Raw genomic sequence first — 17,074 nt, 5'->3', positions numbered from 1 at the left:
GCTTTGTGTGAACACCACCAGGGACAGTGACTCCACCACCTCCCTGGGCAGCCCATTCCAAAGCCAATCACTCTCTCTGGCAACAACTTCCTAACAACATCCAGCCTAGACCTCCCCCACCACAACTTGAGACTGTGTCCCCTTCTTCTGTTGCTGGCTGCCTGGCAGAAGAGACCAACCCCACCTGGCTACAGCCTCCCTTCAGGGAGCTGTAGACAGCAATGAGGTCTGCCCTGAGCCTCCTCTTCTGCAGGCTGCACACCCCCAGCTCCCTCAGCCTCTCCTCACAGGGCTGTGCTCCAGGCCCCTCACCAGCTTCATTGCCCTTCTCTGGACACGTTCCAGCACCTCAACATCTCTCTTGAATTGAGGAGCCCAGAACTGAACACAGTAGTCAAAGTGTGGCATTGAGATACTTATAAACAAATAGCTGTGACTTTCCAACTTGCAAAATTGCTACACTCAGCCTTTCTGTGGCATGGAAAAAGCAGTAGGAAAGACAGCAAAGCAGTGTTATGTTTGCAGAGTTGAAATAACAGCACCTCTGAAACTCCCTGCTAAAGATCCCATAGCACTGTCAGCCCAGGCCAGCTTCTCAAGTCTCATATTTTACAGTGCACACTGTGGATTCAATCATGAACACTAAATTAAACGTTGAAAGAAAGACAGATATAGATAATACCTTCTATAGATAGCATCAGTTATTATCTTGTGGGCAGATAGTATCTGTCTTTATAGTTAGACAAAGATAACTACTTTCCTCCTCTTCTGAGTTCTTCTCTCCTTCCCCACTCTAATTATTCACCATGCAGCTTATGCGAGTCATTTATTGGGCTTTTAATTCCACTTCCCACATTAGAATGAAGAAAACATTTGTGAATCACCCTCCTAAATTTTCTAAGTGTCTTCAGGAGCTGAACAGAGATGACCTGACTCAAAATAAATCAGGGATCATTATACACAGTCTCAGTAAATGCATCTCCTGTGGTTACCTCTACACAACTAACAACATCAGATGCATTTACTGAGACTATCTGAGTTTGGCTGTAGCCAGGTGGGGTTGGTCAGGGCTGACCTCATTGCTGTCTACAGCTACCTGAAGGGAGGCTGCAGCCAGGTAGGGTTGGGCTCTTCTTCCAGACAACCAGCAACAGAACAAGGGGACACAGTCTCAAGTTGTGCCAGGGCAGGTCTAGGCTGAATGCTAGGAGGAAGTTGTTGGCAGAGAGAGTGATTGGCATTGGAATGGGCTGCCCAGGGAGGTGGTGGAGTTGCTGTGCCTGGAGGTGTTCAATCCAAGCCTGGCTGAGGCACTTAGTGCCATGGTCTGGTTGATCGTCTAAGGCTGGGTGCTAGGTTGGACTGGATGATCTTGGAGGTCTTTTCCAACCTGGTTGATTCTGTGATTCTATGAAATAAACACTCTTCCCTGTGACTTTAAATGGTCTTTTACTCTTTTCTTCATCCTCAGAGTGTTTGTTTTCCTTCTGATAGGTTTTGAGTGAATTCAGATGAAGCAAAGCTGGAGGTGGGGAGAGTCAGACTGGAGGTGAGGAGGAAGTTTTTGAGCATGAGAGTGGTGAGAGGCTGGAATGGGTTGCCCAGGGAGGTGGTTGAGCACCCACCCCTGGAGGTGTTTAAGGCCAGGCTGGCTGAGGCTGTGGCCAGCCTGCTCTAGGGTAGGGTGTCCCTGCCATGGCAGGGAGGTTGGATCTAGATGATCCTTGTGGTCCCTTCCAACCCTGACTGATTCTATGATTCTATGAGAAGAGTAAAAAAAAATAAAGAGAGAGGAAAAAAAAGGCTGATGTTATCATCTCTGACCTACCAATCTGTTAGAAATCACTTGGACAAGCCACCACACCACACCATATGCTTCACAGAAGTGGGTGCTGAACATTTGTGCCAAACTTGGCCAAAACTATTTCAAATGTTCTCCAGCCATTTGAGTACTGTGAACCAAACAGCTTTTATTTCCTGCTGGGGTTTGCTAAAAAAACATGTGATGCGTAAGTCTTTGCAGAAAAAAAAACCCCAACAAAACAAAAGCTGCAGTTCCTACTGTGCAGAAGACCTTTGAAAAAGAGCAAGATAATTTTTGTTTACAATTCTGTGCCAGACTGGCATCGTTGATGTATTCCTACTTATCTTAAGATCCTATTATCTCTTCTCATGCCTACCCTTTCAACAGAGCTTCTTGCTGAGCAAATTATAACTGAGGGAGAGAAGAAGCTACGTTTCTGTTCAACCCATCTGTCTGTTTTCATAGAATCGAGCAGGTTGGAAGAGACCTCCAAGATCATCCAGCTACAGTGAGGAAAGGAGAGAGGTCTGCTTTCAAATCAGTTTTCCCTTACAAAGTTTTTCCTCTGGGAATGGCCAAAGAACACTAATGGTCATAACTAAGAACATAGAATCTCATAAGAATAGTTCTCATAAGAACCTCTTCTCTCTCCTCTAAGGATTAGTGTATCATAGAATCATAGAATCAACCAGCTTGGAAGAGACCTCTAACATCATCCAGTCCAACCTAGCACCCAGCCCTATCTAATCAATTAGACCATGGCACTAAGTGCCTCAGCCAGGCTTTGCTTCAACACCTGCAGGGGCAGCAACTCCACCACCTCCCTGGGCAGCCCATTCCAATGCCAATCACTCTCTCTGACAACAACTTCCTCCTAACATCCAGCCTAGACCTCCCCTGGCACACCTTGAGACTGTGTCCCCTTGTTCTGTTGCTGCTTGCCTGGCAGAAGAGACCAACCACACCTGGCTACAGCCTCCCTTCAGGTAGTTGTAGACAGTATAGAATCATAGAATCAACCAGGTCCATCAGTCTCTCATAAGGCAGCCCTCCATTCCCCTCATCATCCTCATAGCCCTCTGCTGGACCCTCTCCAGCAGATCCTTGCCCCTCTTACACTGAGGAGCCCAACACTGAACACAGTATTCAAGATGAGGTCTCAGCAGGGCAGAGTAGAGGGGAAGGAGAACCTCCCTTGATCTCCTGGACACACTGCTCCTAATACACCTCAGGATCCCATTGGCCTTCTTGGCCAGCAGGGCACATTGCTGTGCCATGGGTAACTTGTTAGCCACCAGCACTGCCAGGTGCCTCTGCACAGGGCTGCTCTCCTTTAAAAATTTCACACAAGTGCTGTGAGAACTTCTCTTAGAGGGGGGAAAAAAGTATAAGCTCTGCTAAAAGGGCACAGTCTCTGGGGAAGCACTAATTTCTAGCAGCCCCTAAAGTCTCTGAGGTTTACCAGTGACAGCAGATACCACACACACTGAGCTGAAAACAAACCCAGACAATGATTTCCTGCTTGTTCAAAATACTCTGATTTGACTCTGTAGCTGCCATGCCACAAATAGCTTTTGATCACAGATCAAGATGCAAAACAACACTGCCAGCAGTGAGTTGTTTCAAGCAGCAGATGGATTGCTTTCTGAAAAAAAAAAAACCCAACCAAAACCAAATCTGCCAAATGGCAGAAGAAATGTTAGCCTGAGAACACAACACCTCCGTTTTGTGGAGATAGCTCCTGCTGTGGCATTCATTTTCACCACCAGGCGGACTCATGTCTCATTGTGAGCTTTCAGCTGCAGCACAGGGAAGAGTGTTTACTTCATAGAATCATAGGTTCAAACAGGTTGGAAGAGAGCTCCAAGCTCATCCAGGCCAACCGAGCACCCAGCCCTGGCCAATCAACCAGACCATGGCACTAAGTGCCTCAGCCAGGCTTGGCTTCAACACCTCCAGGGACAGCAACTCCACCACCTCCCTGGGCAGCCCATTCCAATGCCAATCACTCTCTCTGGCAACAACTTCCTCCTAACATCCAGGAATGTTACCCACACAGGCTGGCAAGACAATATCAACTATGTCCAGCTCTGGGCCCCTCAGTTTAAGAAAGATGTTGAGGTGCTGAACGTGTCCAGAGAAGGGCACCAAGGCTGGTGAGGGGCCTGGAGCACAGCCCTGTGAGGAGAGGCTGAGGGAGCTGGGGGGGTGCAGCCTGCAGAAGAGGAGGCTCAGGGCTGACCTCATTGCTGTCTACAACTCCCTGAAGGGAGGCTGTAGCCAGGTGGGGTTGGGCTCTTCTGCCAGGCAACCAGCAATAAAACAAGGGGACACAGTCTCAAGTTGTGCCAGGGGAGGTCTAGGCTGGATGTTTGCTGGTTCATTACTGCATCTACTGAAAAAATTCACACATGTAAAGTTGAACTATATACTTATGCTTTTAACTGCACATTCACCTGTAGCTGTTCATCTTCTTAGTTCATTCAGTGCAAGCTAATTCTATGGGTTAGGACCACAGAATGCTAAGCATTATCTAAACAAGCAAACACAAAGAAAACTAGCCAGAGAACAATTCTATCCATCTAGATATAGGTATGTAGATGAAGGAAGGAAGGAAGGAAGGAAGGAAGGAAGGAAGGAAGGAAGGAAGGAAGGAAGGAAGGAAGGAAGGAAGGAAGGAAGGAAGGAAGGAAGAGGAAAGAAGAAAGAACGAAAGAATAAAACGAGGAAAGAAAGAAGGAAAGAAGGAAATAAAGAAGGAAGGAATGAAGGAAGGAAGGAGGAAAGGAAGGAAAGGAAGGAAAGAAAGAAGGGAATAATAAAAGAAGGAAATAAGGAAGGAAATAAGGAAGGAAAGAAGAAAGGAAGGAGGGAAGGAGGGAAGGAGGGAAGGAAGGAGGGAAGGAGGGAAGGAGGGAAGGAAGGAAGGAGGGAAGGAAGGAAGGAAGGAAGGAAGGAAGGAAGGAAGGAAGGAAGGAAGGAAGGAAGGAGGGAGGAAAGGGAGGAAAGGGAGGAAAGGGAGGAAAGGGAGGAAAGGGAGGAAAGGGAGGAAAGGGAGGAAGGAAGGAAGGAAGGAAGGAAGGAAGGAAGGAAGGAAGGAAGGAAGGAAGGAAGGAAGGAAGGAAGGAAGGGAAAGAAGGAAGGGAAAGACGGAAGGGAGGGAGGGAGGGAAGGAAGGAAGGAAGGACGGAAGGAAGGAAGGGAAGAAAGAAAGAAAGAAAGGAAGGAAGAAATGAAGGAAGGAAGGAAGAAACAAAGGAAGAAAGAAAGGATGAAAGGAAGAAAGGAAGAAAGAACAAAAGAATGAAAGAAAGAAAGAGGAAAGAAGGAAAGAAGAAAGAAGGAAAGAATAAAAGGAGGAAAGAAAGAAGGAAAGAAGGAAATAAAGAATGAAGGAGTGAGTGAAGGAAGGAAGGAGGAAAGGAAGGAAAGGAAGGAAAGAAAGAAGGGAATAATAAAAGAAGGAAGGAAAGAAGAAAGGAAGGAGGGAAGGAGGGAAGGAGGGAAGGAGGGAAGGAGGGAAGGAGGGAAGGAAGGAAGGAAGGAAGGAAGGAAGGAAGGAAGGAAGGAAGGAAGGAAGGAAGGAAGGAAGGAAGGAAGGAAGGAAGGAAGGAAGGAAAAGAAGGAAGGGAGGGAGGGAAGGAAACAAACAAAATCTGCCTGTCAGTATTTGGACAAATCCTCCAACAGTGCCCCTGTAAACAAAATTTCTGTGGTAACTATAACCCAGCTGAATCTAAAATGGAGTTTTGCATTCTACTTCCAATTCCTCCTTCCCATCCTACAGGGAGATGAAGGTATGGGGTGACAGCTGTGTGAGTGGTTGGGTGGGAGTTGGCTGCAGCTGGGCCTGAAAACACAACAGAAGTACTCTTTAATATGCATGCTCTTTCTTTATGATCAAGTTGTATCATATACCTTAGATTGTACTTGCCTGTATCGTGATGTAACTACAACTGCAAAGATGTAGGCTGTTGCACCCTACTTGTGCACTGCTTCCTACTGAGGTCACCAGAAAACCATTTCTGCCATAACCATAGTCTAGCTTCACAAATGTAGGCATCTCCATAACACTCACCTCAAATAGGGACCAGCATATATTGACAATACTAAGACACTGCATATGACTCCAGAAACCTCTCATTTCTCCTTCACTGGCTGACTTAAAATCTAATTGAGAATAATTTTCCATTTATAAATGGGGAAAAAAAAAAAAGATAAACCAATGCAAGCTACTCAAGGGCTTAGAAGTACTTCCAACCCTGACTGATTCTAAGAGTCTATGATACTTTATGGGATGCAGGCACAATGAAGAGGAGTAAAATAAACCTCAGTCTGTGTGAACGTCTTTCTCCAAGTGGAGGTTTAAAACCTCATACTTAGCTGAAGTGTTCTGAAATTGTGTCTCTGTAGGGCATTTAAAAAACCCTCCTCCATTAATAACATGTGTGCTGTTGTTGAAGTGTCTATTATGAGACTCAGGCTGTGCAAAAGCATGTCTCTCCACAAGAGAGGTATGACAGGCTCCTCGGGAGGGATAGGAGATGGCTGGAGATGGATATGTGCTGCCCTGTTGACAAGTGGTGGGGACAGGCAAGGAGATGGATCAGTACAAATTTCCATTAAATCAAGAAAAACACAACTTGCCCCTAACATCACCTCTGATAGCTTCTTAGACCAGCTGCTTCCCTGACACCCTACTGAGGAACAAATTGCTTTCCTAGCAGGACATTTGGACACTCCTGCATTAATAGATATGGATCCCAGCATGCCAAGCCAAGCAAGAAGGCAATTTAATATGAGCAACACTGTCATCTCAATTTAGGACAACAGTTAGGATGCCCTACAGGGCATTGCAACAGCTTTTGGAAGTATACAGTGTAAGACATTCTCTCTGTCTTAAGGCAATAGGAAGCTGGTACTTCTAGTAAATAGCCAAGCCAAGGAGAATGGAGAATGTAAACGCAGAGATGACAGCAGCATCGTACTGTCGAGGAGCATCAGTTTCAATTCAAAGGCCTTTATTTCTGCAGAGGACTGCAGCAAAATTTCCAGGGAAACAAGAGAAGAAAAAACCTGGAAGAGACAGGAATAACAACAGGGGGCAGGAACTTGACTTTCAAGGGGAGGTAATTTTAGGAAGGTATTTTAGCTTGTTCAGGCAACTGCCTAGCATAAGAGGGTTAAATATCAGGAAGGACACAGAAAATGTTAGTTTTACTTTCTGACAGTGAATGCTTTAAAAGTCTATAGTTGTTCTCAGCAAATGTGCCCTTAGTTTTGTAGAAACAGAGTCTTCATGGCAGTCTATAGTGATCTGCCATTGGAATGGGCTGCCCAGGGAGGTGGTGGAGTCGCCGTCCCTGGAGGTGTTCAGGAAGAGGATGGATGAGGCACTTAGTGCCATGGTCTGCTTGACTGGTTAGGGCTGGGTGCTAGGTTGGACTGGATGAGCTTGGAGGTCTCTTCCAACCTGGTTGATTCTATAATCCTGTGATCTAGTTAATTGGCTAGGGCTGGGTGCTAGGTTGGACTGGATGAACTTGAAGGTCTCTTCCAACCTGCTTGATTCTATGATTCTATCTCCAGCTAAGTCCAAACAGGAACTTGTACCTTGAAAACAGTAGGCAAAGTAGTGGGACAAAGTCCATGACCGTAAGAAAAGAAAGGATTGGAGGTTCCCAATGCCTTCGTTCCTGCAAGTCCTGAACAGTTTGGTGAGGCAATGATTCTTTGTGTGTGGTAAGAGATAAGGGATGAATCTGATTGTCTCCTTGTGAAAAGTCCTCCTCCAAATCTGAGGCGGATCACAGAACCACAGAATCACAGAATGACCCAGGTGGGAAAAGACCTTTCCAACCTATCACCTAACCCTTCTAATTAACTAAACCCTGGCACTAAGTGTCTCATCCAGCCTCCTTTTAAACATATCCAGGGATGGTGACTCCACCACCTCCATGGACAGCCCATTCCAATGGCCAGTCACTCTTTCTGTGAAGAGCTTCTTCTTAAGATAAACTATTTAATAAGACAATAACACAGAATCACAGAATTTCTTAGATTGGAAAAGACCTTCAAGCTCAGGGAGTCCAATCATTAGTTTCACACTGGCAAGTTCTTTACTAAACTGAATCCCTCAGCACAGCATCTAATCACTAGGAATCATTGTGGTTGGAAAGGACCACCAGGATCATCCAGTCCAACCTTCATCCCAGCATCCTTCATCACTAGATCATTGCCTCAAGCACCACATCCACTCTCCCCTTAAACACCTCCAGGGATGGCAACTCCACCACCTCCAAGGTGCCAACACAATCCATGTACTTCAGGAAGAGAATATATTTGAATCCTTAATGCCAAAGCTTAAACTACTATATTTGAAGCTTCACTTGATATCTTACCACGACCTGAATTATGATACTCAGACCTATTTTCAAGGTTGACATGCAACTATCAGCACACCAGATATAAGAAGAAAGACTGAAAGCACTTACTGCAATAGCTCTAAACACAATCCATGTACTTCAGGAAGAGAATATCTTTGAATCCTTAATGCCGAAGCTTGAACTACTGTGTTTGAAGCTTCATTTGATATCTTTACCATGAGCTGAATTATGACCTTAGACCTGTTTTCAAGGTTGACATGCAATTATCAGCACACCAGATATAAGAAAAAGGACTGAAAGCACCTACCACAATAGCTCTAAACAGAATAGTAGTCCCAACATGCAGAAGCTGGGGAAAGCACTTGCAAAAGACATGACCACAGATACTTCATCCTAATGGTTCCTAAGGTGTGCCCTTGCTGCTCTAAGCACATCTCCTACACACTCTTCTCTTCCACTGCTTGACAATCACTTAACTAAGGGTAAATACAAACATGGTAGAGGCTGCCATGAGCAGGAGTGACTGCTTTAGGTGCAGATGAGCTGACACCACCACCACTGGAGAATACATCCCCACAGAATTGACACTGCACTGAGAACCTACAGGATTTGTAACTCAAAGTCCAGGCCTCCTCCTCTCTCTGAGCAATGCTTCAGGATTAAGTGGCATTGCACACAGACTGCCTTGGAAGGCAGCACTGGAAGCAAGTTGAAAACTTAAGGCTGATGGAGGGTGGCTATAAGAGAAAGCAAGTAAGCAAATGTCTTCACTTGGAAGACAGAGATGGTTGCTCTATCAGATCAAGATGGTAGATGAAGCAAAGCTATCTCCTATCTGGGTATCTCGATCAAGAATGCCTCACAGAAAGTATTTCCTGACCAACTGACTCTTGCAGTTTTACAAAGGCAAACTCGACCTGCTCCAGGGATGGAGTCACCACCCCTGGAGGTGTTCAAGAAAAGACTGGATGAGGCACATGGTCTGGTTGATTGGCTAGGGCTGGGTGCTAGGTTGGACTGGATGAGCTTGGAGGTCTCTTCCAGCCTGGTTGATTCTATGATACAAGTACACTCTTAATTCACAATGTTTCCATTGGCAATGTGGGCCCATCTTCCTGTGGTTTTACAGATATGCTGAGGGTGAGTCTTGTCCTCTACCTTCAGAGGTCCTGCTCAAAGCTTCCTCCTCTGCTGGTTCATCTGCACTCCACAAAATGATGGCATGAAGAGAAACAGGCACATTAGCTGATTTGCAGCTGGCCACTTGCAGAAACAACTCTATGATATAACAAGTTACCCATGGCACAGCAATGTGCCCTGGTGGCCAAGAAGGCCAATGGGATCCTGGGGTGGATTAGGAAGAGTGTGTCCAGCAGATCAAGGGAGGTTCTCTTCTCTGCCCTGGTGAGACCTCATTTTGAGTACTGCATTCAGTTTTGGACTTCCCAGTTTAAGAGGGACAGGGATCTGTTGGAGAGGGTCCAGCAGAGGGCTAGGAGGATGATGAGGGGACTGGAGGGCATGGCTTATGAGGAGAGGCTGAGGGACCTGGGGCTGTTTAGTCTGGAGAAGACTGAGAGGGGATTTAATAAATGTTTATAAACACCTGGGTGCTGGTCAGGAGTGGTGGGGCCAGGCTCTGCTCACTGCTCCCTGGGATAGGACAAGGAGCAATGGGTGTAAGTTGCAGCACAGGAAGTTCCACCTCAACAGAAGGGGAAACTTCTTTACTGTAAAGGTCCCAGAGCACTGGAACAGGCTCACTAGAAAGGTTATGGAGTCTCCTTCTCTGGAGACTTTCAAGGCCTGTCTGGATGCATTCCTCTGTGATCTGTGCTAGATTGTGTGGTCCTCCTCTGGCAGGGAGGTTGGACTCAATGATCTCCTTGAGTCCCTTCCTACCCCTAACATCCTGTGAGCCTGTGATATCTGGATAACTCCTATGACAAAATTAGAAGCTACAGTGGAGGAACAAATTCCTTTTTTCAGGAGCCTTAGCAGACAAGGGGCTCTTTTGACTACAGTTCTCTATAGACCTCACAAAGGCTGGATGTTCTTGTGGCTTAACACATTGTAAGCCCATTATCACAGTATCACAGTATCATCAGGGTTGGAAGAGACCTCACAGATCATCAAGTCCAACCCTTTACCACAGAGCTCAAGGCCAGACCATGGCACCAAGTGCCACATCCAGTCCTGCCTTGAACAGCTCCAGGGACGGCGACTCCACCACCTCCCCGGGCAGCCCATTCCAGTGTCCAATGACTCTCTCAGGGAAGAACTTTCTCCTCACCTCCAGCCTAAATTTCCCCTGGCACAGCTTGAGGCTGTGTCCTCTCATTCTGGTGCTGGCCACCTGAGAGAAGAGAGCAACCTCCTCCTGGCCACAACCTCCCCTCAGGTAGTTGTAGACAGCAATAAGGTCTCCCCTGAGCCTCCTCTTCTCCAGGCTAACCAATCCCAGCTCCCTCAGCCTCTCCTCGTAGGGCTGTGCTCAAGGCCTCTCCCCAGCCTCGTCGCCCTTCTCTGGACATGCTCAAGCATCTCAATGTCCCTCCTAAACTGGGGGGCCCAGAACTGAACACAGCACTCAAGGTGTGGTCTAACCAGTGCAGAGTAGAGGGGCAGAATGACCTCCCTGCTCCTGCTGACAACACTATTCCATTGCACAGCCAAGTAATGACACGAGGAAGCTGTGGTACTATTTGAGAAGAAAATGTATATAGTTGTTGACTGCTGTGCCAAAATTGGGATTCCCTGACTCTGGTGCTGGGAGCTGTTTCTGGTGTCCTATGTGTCCCACCCATAAGTCAGATGGGCTTATTCAGTGCACTCTGATTTTAACTGAAGAACAGGTCTATGGAAATAGTGATTGCCTGGAAGTCCCTGCAAAACCTCAAAGCAGTGCTAAGATTATGAGAGTAGTAAAATGATAACATCCAAGTAGTAGAAGTCACACAGTTAATCATCTGTGAAATTAGGCCATAATACTTAACAGCTACCCTGCTTGGGAAAATGTCTTGACATTCAGTGTCTGCTGGATCTTCTAGGAGCTCCAAACAGATCTGCTTCTAGCTGTCTTTTTGTGTAAGAAAACTAATCAGCTGGTTGTGAAAGTATTTTAGGATGAGCAACAACTGCTGTTGTCTTCAATCTTAACTAATCTTCACGTTCCAGCAGACAGTTCATATGACACAAAACAACACAGTTCTGTATGCTGCTGATGCTGCCATTTTTCCCCTCCCCTTGCTTCCCAGTGCATGGAATCAAACAGCTTTCTGAGAAAACAGGTCGAAGTGGTGCTCACTTGCTCTAGATATGTGGTGAAGCCAAGACATCAGAAAAAAATTGGCAGAAGCCACTTAGTGCCATGGTCTAGTTGATTGGCTAGGGCTAGGACTGGATGAGCTTGGAGGTCTCTTCTGAGCAGGTTGATTTTATGAAATGGTCTTTTTTCTGCCCTCTTCTGACTCCACTTGGATTTGAAAACAAATAACTGATGAGATGTGCCATCAACAGTTTTCTCCATATCTGCTTCATTCTCTCTTCATTCAAATCTCTAGACTTTTCTCTAGGAGTACCCAAAGAAAAGCCAGAGAGAAGTCTAATAAGTGCAATATCGCTGAGTGGTTATATGCTGTCAGTGTCTAACATACCTAAGCCTAAGGAGAGTTCATGTATCACAGTATATCACAGTATCACAGTATCATCAGGGTTGGAAGAGACCTCACAGATCATCAAGTCCAACCCTTTACCACAGAGCTCAAGGCCAGACCATGGCACCAAGTGCCACGTCCAACCTTGCCTTGAAGTGCCCCAGGGACGGCGACTCCACCACCTCCCCGGGCAGCCCATTCCAGTGTCCAATGACTCTCTCAGGGAAGAACTTTCTCCTCACCTCCAGCCTAAATCTCCCCTGGTGCAGCCTGAGGCTGTGTCCTCTCGTTCTGGTGCTGGCCACCTGAGAGAAGAGAGCAACCTCCTCCTGGCCACAACCACCCCTCAGGTAGTTGTAGACAGCAATAAGGTCTCCCCTGAGCCTCCTCTTCTCCAGGCTAACCAATCCCAGCTCCTGGTGACTTTCTAAATACTGCTTTAGAGAAAAGCAGTCCTGGCTCAGAGTGGCATTATTTCTTTCTCCTCTCTTGTGACTTCTCACTGACAGGAGTTGATTAGATGATCTTTTTGCTTCAAACAGCCAGCTGCTTATGAAATGACACTGCTAACACAGAATAAACCAGACTCTGTGTCATAAAATCACTGTGGACAGTTTACAGGGAAAAGAAAACACCCAACTTCTAAAAAAGAAACCTGTCTAGTTCCTACAGCCCATGATTTCAGAGCTCTCAAATGTTTGATTAATCTCTCCCAACTGTTTGCAGAGCCTGGAAATAACATAGCAAAGACCCATTCTGCATTTGAGGCTGTTGAAAGTTTTCATGCTAACTCTGGAATCTGAGGCATGGCACTGTATAGAAGGTAGAAAACTCTCCTGCTGCCTCCATATGCAGCATTAAGATTAGAATGAAAGAGAAACAGGAAAGGTTTCAGTCACTAAATCTTTCACCTGTCTTTTTCCTCTTAGCAAAGATCATTCACATTTTAAGCCTCATGAATCTCACAGTTCTTTTATTGTGCTCTCCTCTGAACGGGTGCTAAAGTGGGGAAGCAAATCACCACCACTAGGATCTAAAAGCCTTTGCAGGCAGAACAGTTCTTCAGTGCTGTTTTCTCCTCTGTCCTCCTTGTAGAGCTCTTTCTCAGAATTAGAATCATAGAATTAACCAGGTTGGAAGAGACCTCCAAGATCATCCAGTCCAACCTAGATGATCTTGGTTGTGGGTTAGTGATGTACATGTGTGCAGTCACATGTGGGGTTTCTGTGCCTTTTTGCACTGCTTCAGTTCTAACATTTGTCTTTTGGCTTCACCCTCTCACCCCTTCCTTATCAAAGGCTATAAAAAGCACACTCAGAGTACATCTTTTGGAGCTGTTAACAAGCAAGTGAAGTATTTCAGTCTTTCCTTCTCAGGTATTTTCAACTAACTTTGCTTTTACATTAACAAACAAAACCACCTTCAATGCAGGGGGTTAAATTTCATATTTATCTTACAAACCCTGCATGCAGTTAGATTAGCTTCACTCCTTCTATGTTTCATTTGCAGTGTACTGATGCTTCAGCACTTAGCTATTCATGGAGCCTTTCTATTTCTTCTGTGCTCTTTTACCTTTCTTTTGTGGATGGTTTATTTTCTCCTCTCATGCAATTCTCCCAAAAGCAGCACTTACCTCAAGTATTATTATTACTGTTTTAAAATTACCTTTTTCCTGCTGCACAAAATTCTTTTGGAGGTCATTTCTCACAGATTCTCCATTTTATCACTTTGTTGAGACTTTGCTGTGATTTTACACAGGGAACAACACACAACTGTACACAATGCAGCAAATGGATTTTGGAACATTTGCAGGCAGCAGAGAAGTCATTCACTTAAAGATATCATTTACAGATATTTCTGTAGCACAACTGTGCTTTCTATGGCATCTTTCCCTGCAATATTTTTACTCTGTGAATAGTATAAGCACTTTCAGAGTACTTATGTTATTTTAGAATCATAGAATCATAGCATCAACCAGGTTGGAAGAGATTTCCAAGCTCATCCAGGCCAACCTAGCACCCAGCCCTAACCAATCAACCAGACCATGGCACTAAGTGTCCCATCCAGGCTCTTCCTGAACACCTCCAGGGATGATGACTCCACCAGCTCCCTGGGCAGCCCATTCCAATGCCAATCACTCTCTCTGACAACAACTTCCTCCTAACATCCAGCCTAGACCTCCCCTGGCACAACTTGAGACTGTGTCCCCTTGTTCTGTTGCTGCTTGCCTGGCAGAAGAGACCAACCCCACCTGGCTACAGCCTCCCTGCAGGGAGTTGTAGACAGCAATGAGCTCTGCCCTGAGCCTCCTCTTCTGCAGGCTGCACAACCCCAGCTCCCTCAGCCTCTCCTCACAGGGCTTTTAAAATGGACATCTTTCCTCTTCATGTTATAACTGAGTTATAACATCAGAAACAAAACCATGGCCATGTTCATCAGCCTGCATTTAATATTTTCTTTTGGATTAAGAAAAGTAATTACTGTGGTCTTAAGGGAAGTAATTACTGTGATCTTTACACCTGTCCAGGGGTACCCCAAATTCCTCTCTTCTCCCTCTCAAGTGCTTGAGACGTTTCTGAGTTTGGCAGCTCTGCCACTTGCCTAAAGGCTTCTGCAGCATGGATCTCTATTACTGGATATTGCCTGCAATGTCAGAAGGCTGCTCCTGGCAGAGGAATCCAGTAAGGGATCATTGCCAAGTGCCTATCTCACCTCTGTGAGTAAGCTTTTCCCTTAACCTTCTGCTCAGCCTGATTGCTAGTGGGGTAAAGCTGTGTTTGTAGCTTAGCCTTTTCCATTTCCTGACTTCCTAAATAGCTAAATTTATCTATAATATCCTTTTTTGGAAGATATTCCTGAACAAACTGAATCTGTTAATAAACTCAAGTCATTTTTGGATGTAGTTCTGGGGGCAGGGTTCCAGGAAAATCAAATAATTCTATTTGTTATGATCCCTGACTCAGCCACACGAATTCCCTGCCTCCACAACAACACCTCTCAGTCCAGCATTTGCTTTTTACCTGCTGCACTGTTGACCTGAGGTTACAACCCACTGCAGTTCCCAGAGCATTTGCCATGCTGCTGTCTCTCGCAGCATTTCTTCTCTCATAACATAGGGCTGCTTGTACTTGTCTAAGTATAGGAACTTCACATTTATCTTTACTGAATTGCTGTCAAATCCCAAACTATTTGCTTGCCCCCAGCTACGTAGCCTATGCAAATCTAATAACCTTACACTGCAATAATTCAGGGAGGCATAAGAGAAAATATTAAAACCTGTCGACCTCAGGACAAATTTGAAACCTCCACTTTGACTGTGAAGTGCTACGCACAGCTTTCCAACTGATTACTATCCACCTAATGAAATCATCAGCTAGTCTTGTATTTCCTAGCTTGTCTATAGGAACTTCATGTGAAACAATGTGAGCAGCTTTACTAGATAAATGACATCACCTCCTTCTTTCTTACCCCCACTCACTGCCCAGCCTGGATTTGTGCTTGGCATTGTCTCCAGTCAGATGCAGGACCTTGCACTTGGTCTTGTTGAACCTCCTGAGCTTGGCTTGTGCCCACCTCTGCAGCCTGTTCAGGTCCCTCTGGATGGATCCCTGCCCTCCAGCCTGTCTGCTGCACCACACAGCTTGGTGTGGTCAGCAAACTTGCTGAGGCTGCACTCAATGCCTCTGTCCATGGCACCCACAAAGATGCTGAACAAGACTGGTCCCAGGGCTGATCCATGAGGGACTCCACTTGTCACTGGCCTCCAATTGGCCATGGAGCCATTGACAGCCACTCTTTGGGTGCAGCCATCAAGCCAGTTCTTTATCCATCTCATGCTCCACCCATCAAACCCATGTGTCACCAGCTTGGAGACCAGGATGTGGTGTGGGACAGCGTCAAAGGCCTTGCTCAGCTCCAGGTAAATGACATCAGCTGCTCACCTCTCATCTATTCATGTTGTGACCTGTTCATAGAAGGCCACCAGATTTGTCAGGCAGGATTTGCCCTCTGCAGGGAAGTAATGGAGTCCCCAACACTGGACAGTGTTAAGATTGATGTGGACAGAGTGCTGGACCATCTTTTCCAGTCTGCTTTTCCTAGGAAGGACTGGACCAGAATCCTAGAGGTCCATTCCAATCTGCTATTCCACGATTCCAATTTTGTTGCTTCAGACATTGACCATTGGCCACGAAATAATTTAAATACACACATATGTATTTTTTTTTTCCCTGAAACATAATAAAGGAGCACATGTTTGAATCACACAGAAAAAATAATGCAAATGGTAGTGGAGCCACTTATTGCTGCCATGTGTCATCTCTTCAGCAGGAGCACTCTGCATGGGTTAAATGCTTTTTAATGTGGTTTTGCACAGTTCTGTGTTGAGCTCTGAAAACAAAGACTGAAGTGTTCACTCTCTATTGCCTGAATTAATGTAAGAGATCTTTGGCTAATAATTAATGTCACATCCCAGTGGGACAAATACTATTTGCATGGCTTATAATAAAAACAACACAAACCCACTAATGTGTTTCCCTGAACAGAGAATGCCTGTGATGTGTATTATGAAAACACCACTGGTGAGAACCACAGCAGCATATAAAAGCTATTATTGCACTGTACATTTATTGCTAAGTTTATTTCCTCTTTGATTTATTTAATTCACCATTTACCAGTTGTTTTCATTCTTCTGATAGCAGGATGTGGTGAGTTACTAGCTTAGAGCAATGCTACTGTGTGGCAGCTGCATTTCTTTTTTTCCATCTTCAAATCTGAAACACTTCCCTGAATAACTTCAGATCATTATTGATGCCCAGGAAAAAAAAAAAGCTTTCTGTTGATGTAAAAATAAATACCTAAATCTAATAACTGAAGATACTTGAAAAGACAAAATTTGGGAGGTTGTAATCAATATACATTAGATTTGCCATTGAATGAAAATCCTGGTCAGCCTTTTCCAAAGTCATAATGTGTTTGCTTCTGCATAATCTGTTCACTGAAAGTCAGTCCAAATTACTGACTCAGAGAATATGTGAGTAGCTTGCTAGGAGAGCAAATCACAGAATCACAGTATCAACCAGGTTAGAAGAGACCTCCAAGCTCATACAGGCCAACCTAGCACCCAGCCCTAGCCAATCAACCAGACCATGGCACTAAGTGCCTCAGCCAGGCTTTGCTTCAACACCTCCAGGGACAGTGACTCCACCACCTCCCTGGGCAGCCCATTC

At 45.4% G+C, this 17,074-nt stretch overlaps 1 protein-coding gene across 2 annotated transcripts in view; it reads right to left on the bottom strand.

Moving 5' to 3' along the window:
- The window catches only part of PRKN (parkin RBR E3 ubiquitin protein ligase), a 667,734-nt gene that overhangs the window by 91,239 nt on the left and 559,421 nt on the right, over positions 1–17,074 (bottom strand). Inside the window, exon 11 of one of the 2 annotated variants that reach the window (XM_064158246.1) lies at positions 5,562–5,654. The exons of the other annotated variant lie outside the window; for it this stretch is intronic. Within the exon in view, the coding sequence (XP_064014316.1) occupies positions 5,586–5,654 (69 nt within the window). The 3' untranslated portion in view covers positions 5,562–5,585. Of the gene's footprint in view, positions 1–5,561; positions 5,655–17,074 lie in introns of those variants that run through there. 2 annotated transcript variants of the gene reach the window in all.

The sequence above is a fragment of the Pogoniulus pusillus genome, chromosome 18 (genome assembly GCF_015220805.1).
Source record: "Pogoniulus pusillus isolate bPogPus1 chromosome 18, bPogPus1.pri, whole genome shotgun sequence".
NCBI lineage: Eukaryota > Metazoa > Chordata > Aves > Piciformes > Lybiidae > Pogoniulus > Pogoniulus pusillus.
This window is presented reverse-complemented; position numbering and strand designations above follow the sequence as displayed.